Source organism: Microtus ochrogaster, unplaced genomic scaffold, assembly GCF_000317375.1.
Source record: "Microtus ochrogaster isolate Prairie Vole_2 unplaced genomic scaffold, MicOch1.0 UNK108, whole genome shotgun sequence".
In the NCBI taxonomy this organism is placed as follows: Eukaryota; Metazoa; Chordata; class Mammalia; order Rodentia; family Cricetidae; genus Microtus; species Microtus ochrogaster.
The window spans coordinates 308,082-313,625 of NW_004949206.1; the positions used below are offsets into that span (position 1 = coordinate 308,082).

A 5,544-nucleotide genomic window follows, 5' to 3' on the forward strand; every position below is an offset into this window, starting at 1 on the left:
GATGCCCTGGATGTTCCCAAGTTTCTAGAGCGGAGTCATAACTCTATCTAATTACTCCTCACAGTTATCCCATTCTCTGGCATTAAATGTCTCCTGGATGCTGACGTTACTAAGACTTGTATTTCCAGCCCTGACCTCTTCACCACTCTCATAACCAACTGGCTACCTGATACCCTGACTTGGATTTCCAGAGGCATCACCAACTGGGCACGTCCAAAAGATTGCTCCCACCTAAAATCTGTCCAGTGTACAACAGCTCAACTTCAACTCAGATTCCTTTCTTCTTTTAACCTTAGTTGCTTGACGGCCCCCACCCCCAGACCTAGTTCACCACCCCTGTAGACAGAATCTGTAAGATTCCATGCCCCTAATGCTTACTTCCCCTTTTGACTTTTTTGTTGTTTCAGACACAGGCTCCCATGCAGCCCAAGCTGGTCTTGAGCTCTTGATGCCCCTGCCTCTATCTCCCAAACACTAGGTTTACAGGCCTGAGTTACCGTGCCATTTATACAACAAGGAAAGACTGCTGTATACTGGGAAGTTACCCTGCCAACTGAGCTACGTTCCCAGCCCCTCTGGTTTTGTTTGGAAGACAAAGAGAATCTCTTGAAGCCAAGGACAGCCCTGAACTCCTGATCTTCTCATTTCCACCTCCAGGCATGCACTACCCCCACCTGGTCCTCTTTTTGACTGAAATCATTCCCAGCCCAGCGACAGGATTCTGTTATTGTTTTGTTTAAACGAAACTATGACCCCAGCATGCCTGTGCTTAAAGCTCTCCAGGTGTTTCCCATCAAAGCTGGAAGAGAATATGGATTTTTTTTTTTTTTTGGTTCAGAGCTACAAGGACTCATCAGTCTTTTGTTCTCAATGCTTTGGAATTTGTGTGCAAGTTGCTCATCCTTGTTCACACTCCTCATCTCAAACAGTTTATCTTGAATGGCTCTGCCCTGTCATATGGTTACCGTATCCTCTGTAGCTTTTGTAGTCGATTGAGAGAGTCTCAATGTGCAGTTCACCATTGCTACTTCAACTTCTGGAGGGCACCAGCACACCCAGCGCTGGCTTTTCTTCCTTTTTTCTTTTTTATAAAGCATCTCCATGCATCCCAAGTTAGCTTCAAATTCCTCACGTGTCCAGAAATGACCCTGAACTTCTGATTCTCCTGCCTCCATCTTCCAACTGCTAGATTTACACTGTGCACACACCACCGTGCAGTTTATGCAGTGTTGGGGTTTGAACCCAGCACCTGTGAATTCTAAACATGTTTGCTATTGTCTGATCCACACCCCAGCCTCCCGCTCCATTTTCATTTTTGAACCTTGGAGAGGTCACTTGGAGAGGTCCCAAAACAGCAGACCCTTGTCTACTTATTACTTGTACAATTTGAATGTGAATTATCCCACGAGGGGTATTAAGAATTCAGTTACATCCTAATTAAAAAACATATTGTGAAAAAAAAAGAAATTCAGTTACAGATTGTTAGGCTTTGGGGAAGTGATTGGATTCTGAAGGTTCAATCAATGGGTTAACCCCTTCATCACTTCATATGGTGGCTTTATTCGAAGGTAGTAGTGAAAGTAGAGGGTGGGATGAACTGAAGGAAGTTACATGGTCGGCCTTGGGAGGCTATGGGTCCCAAACCATTCTTCTCTCTGCTGCCTGTCTACCATGATGTAAGCTCTCTTCAGATAATCTAAGACAGATTGCTGCCCCCTCTTCCAGGGATTGGATCTAACTCTTCACATATGATAGGCTCTATCAGTGAGTCACATCTCCAGCTCCTCACTGGGGGATTCTAGGCAGCGGCTCAACCACTGAACTATATATATCATCAGCCCTCTCTTTCCTATTTGTTTGGAAACAATCTCACCAAGCCAGTCTTGAACTCAGTAAGTTAAGCAAGTGATCCTCCTTCCTCAGTTTCCTGTGGTCTCTAACCACCAGGGCTAGCATACAAAGTATTTCTCTTTTTCTAATTTTATGTGTATTTGTGCACATGTCCCGTGTGCATGAGAGAGGGGAGAGGAGAGACTGTGCACACACTTGTATGAGGAGGTATAGCCATGGAAATCAGAAGAAGGTGTTAGATTCCCCGAGTCTTGAGTTATCTTCACTTGATATGGGTGCTGGGGTCTGAACTCGTGTCCTCTGATAGAGCTGTAAGCATCTTTTTTCTTTTTGGTTTTTGAGACAGAGTTTCTCTGTAGCTTTGCTGTAAGCGTTCTTAACCACGGATCCACCTCTCCAGTCCAATATTTCTCTAATATTAAAATAAAAGCTATGCAGCGTATGGTAGCACACCTTTAATCCCAGTACTCAGGAGGTAGAGGCAGGCCTCTGTGGGTTCCAGGCCAGTCTGACCTATATAGTGATACCCTGTTCAAATAAAATCAATTTCTTAAAAGACAAGGAACTGCCCATTCCTCATGCCTCACGAACTTCTTACCTGTCTTGCCTCTGTGAGGTTTCTGTTTTCTGTTTCTGTTTTGTGTCTTTGCAACTTCTTATCTTTGATTGCCAAGCTTTTACCAGCCATTCCCATTTCTCCCCTCCCCTCTCAGGATCACCTTGTCTTTGCCTTCTGTCTTGATCTCTTCTGCCCTCCATCCCTCTTACCCACCCTTATTTCACTTTTTCCTGCCCACTCCCTACCCCCCCTTTTGCTCTAGGCTTGACCTTTGGACTACAGATCCCATCATGCCCCAGAACAGGTATGTCCTCCACATTTGTCTCTTTCACCTCACCTCTCTCTACACTAGCCCTCTCCCCCATCCCTGCTCCTAGTGCCACTAAATTTATATTCCTCTCTCCATTCCCTAGCATCTCTTCTTGAACTGCCCTCGCAGATCTGCGCCCAGGACCCTGACTCAGCCTCCCCACCTTCTAATTCCATCTGAGCCCCAGAAGCAAAATTCTCTCCCTTATTTAAAAAAACATGTTCAGCACAGGCTGGCCTCAATCTCACTATATAGCTGAGGATGCCTTAACTTCTGATCCTCCAGGTTACACCTCCCAAATGAAGGGATTACCAGCACAGTTTTACCACACCTAGTTGATATGATGCTGAGGATGGAGCCCAGGACCTTGTGAATGTTCGGCAAATACTCTCCCAGTTCAGCTATATTCCCAGCTCTTTGCATTTTCTGGAGTCAGCTTCTTAGCCTGGAGCAACCTCAGATTTACAGTCCTCCTGCCTCCTTCTCACCAGTACTAAGATGACAGGTATGTGCCACTCATGAAGCCCCCCCTCCAGCACAAATGTCATACCCGGTCCCTATGCTTTCCTTCCTCAGTGCACCCCTCCTCTTCTCCCACACTGAGTACAGGGCTGATGCGCAGACCTCGGGGATTATTTACTGAGCAAATGAAACCAGCAAGAACCACTCTCTGCCTCAGCCTGGAACTCTGGAGCTCGGATGTGGGTTGTAGATCCTCCACTACTGCCTGCAGTTGGACTGCAGCAGGCTTGAGTCACTGACCTTCTCCCGCCCTCACCACCCGCACATTGTGCTGTTTTGCTTCCCCGGATTCTCACCCAAGTTGCCTCCATCTCCATCAGCACACACCAGACACCTGCTGGTCCTTTAAGTCCAGACATCACATACTCTAGGATGCGCCATTCCCCCTGCACGTATTTGACAGTGGGTCACTCTGTCCTGTGTTCTCAGGTGACCATTGTGACCCTAATGTGACACCCACTGTATTGCACATTTTTTGACACTGAAAACAGAGCAGCGATCTGTCACCTCCCAAATCCAAACTTACACGGCACAGAATGCTAATAGTTAGTAGGACAGTGACTGGATGGATGGATGGATGGATGGATGGATGGATGGATGGATGGATGGAAAATGGACCCAACCTTCTGAGTCTCCTGAACACCAGACAACACTTCTGAGATCCAGCATTTGTGGCAGAGTATTCTGCCTCCCACAAGGGGCCTCTGCCTCTTAACTCTTACCTCCGAGTTCCTGTCTTTGTGCCCTATACCTGCTCAAAGCCACTTCGTGGCCCTTTTGATGACTCATAATACGTCACATAGGAGCCCTGGACCAGTTTGTCTCTAGGCCCTTTACTCAACCATGGCTAGGCTCACTAGACTTCTGGTACACCCTGGAAGCTGCTTCCCGTCCCAGGGCCTTGGTATGTTAAATTTTCTGCCTGAGTCACTTCACCTCAGGTCTGACTAGCTAGTGCCATTCTTTGTCAGTATAGTTGGCTGTGCTCTAAACCTCCCCCCCCCCCGTGCCCCATCTGAGCTAATCACCCTACTTGGAGCACTCTGCAGCATCTCATATTCACCCTCACCCCACCCCATCCCCGGTGTGCCTTTTTTAAAACACAAAAGTCTCGCAGTCCAGGCTGGTCTCAATCTCAGCACACAGCCCAGGATGACCTTGAACACCTTCCATTTCCCAAGGGTTGCAGTTACAGGAGCGCTCCACTGCACCTAGTTTATGCAGTACTGGAGATATAACCCACGGCTTGCATTAGGAAAACACAGCCCCAAGGGGCCTCTACATTTCTAAGTGCCATTTACTGGGTAGGTACATGATTCTGTGATTAATGACCGTCTCATGTACAAGATGCAAACTCTCTGAGGAACGCCAGGGACCCTATTTTACCTCGTGTAAAATGCCTAGCGGTTACACAAACACACATAGAATTTCCAGAAATGGATGAATGGATGCGCCTGCATTTATGTCCCCTTCTCCTTAGCACCGCCTTCTGTACCCATTACCTGGTACACAGTAGGTGCTTAATAAGCCCTTGCCAAAAGATGAATGAAAAAGTGAGCTAAATGTCAGAGCACCCCTCCCTTGGCCTTTGCTTTCTGCGGGCCTGTATCTTTATACAGAACATGTGTATATATAGTTGTAGATGTAACTCTATATTCATGTTTTATGAGCCCCTCTCCAGGAGTTGGGCTGGGCTGGGCTGGGAGTCCCTCCCTTCCCTCCCCCCGCCCCGCCCCCACATGCACACAGCAAAACATTTAAAAAGAAAACATCTCAAAACTGCAAAAAACACCACGGCCCTCCCTCCTCCCTTAAAATTCCCCCCACACAAAAATAAAACACAGCGCTCCCACGCCTGAGCCCCTTTTCCTGTCCCGTCCCCCTCCCCAAGGGTCCCTGCTTCAGAGCGTGACGGGGGTAGAGGGTGTGGAGGGGCGCGGGGAGGGGCTGGAAGGCCCAGAGGTGTCCAGCGCGCTCGCGGGGATAGAGCTGGGGGGCACCCCGATCCGGCGGCCTCGTTGCACGCGCGCCCGCGCACGCGCCCCGGACGCGCCCCCCGGCTCCCCGCGAAGGCGAGCACCACTACACGGGCGTGGTTTTCCTGTTGAGCGTGTTGGTGTTGGACGCGGCAGCCTCTTTGGACAGGGTCCCAGGCGCGGGTGCTGCAGGAGCGGGCGGCGCGGGCGCGGGCGCAGCGGGCGGTCCGGTGACCGTGACCGTGACGCCGGACGCCGCCTCCTTGGGGAAGGCGTTGTGCAGCGTGAGGAAGCCCGCTGTGCTCCCGCGGTCCCGCTCGGCGCCC

At 49.4% G+C, this 5,544-nt stretch overlaps 1 protein-coding gene across 1 annotated transcript in view; it reads right to left on the minus strand.

Annotated features, from left to right (window-relative positions):
• Nucleotides 1-5,020: 5,020 nt before the first annotated feature.
• Cacng8 (calcium voltage-gated channel auxiliary subunit gamma 8) overlaps nucleotides 5,021-5,544 on the minus strand; it is a 26,305-nt gene continuing 25,781 nt past the window's right edge. The window contains exon 5 of the mRNA XM_026778137.1: nucleotides 5,021-5,544. This exon is cut by the window's right edge and continues 571 nt beyond it. Coding sequence (XP_026633938.1) covers nucleotides 5,325-5,544 — 220 coding nt within the window. The 3' untranslated portion in view covers nucleotides 5,021-5,324.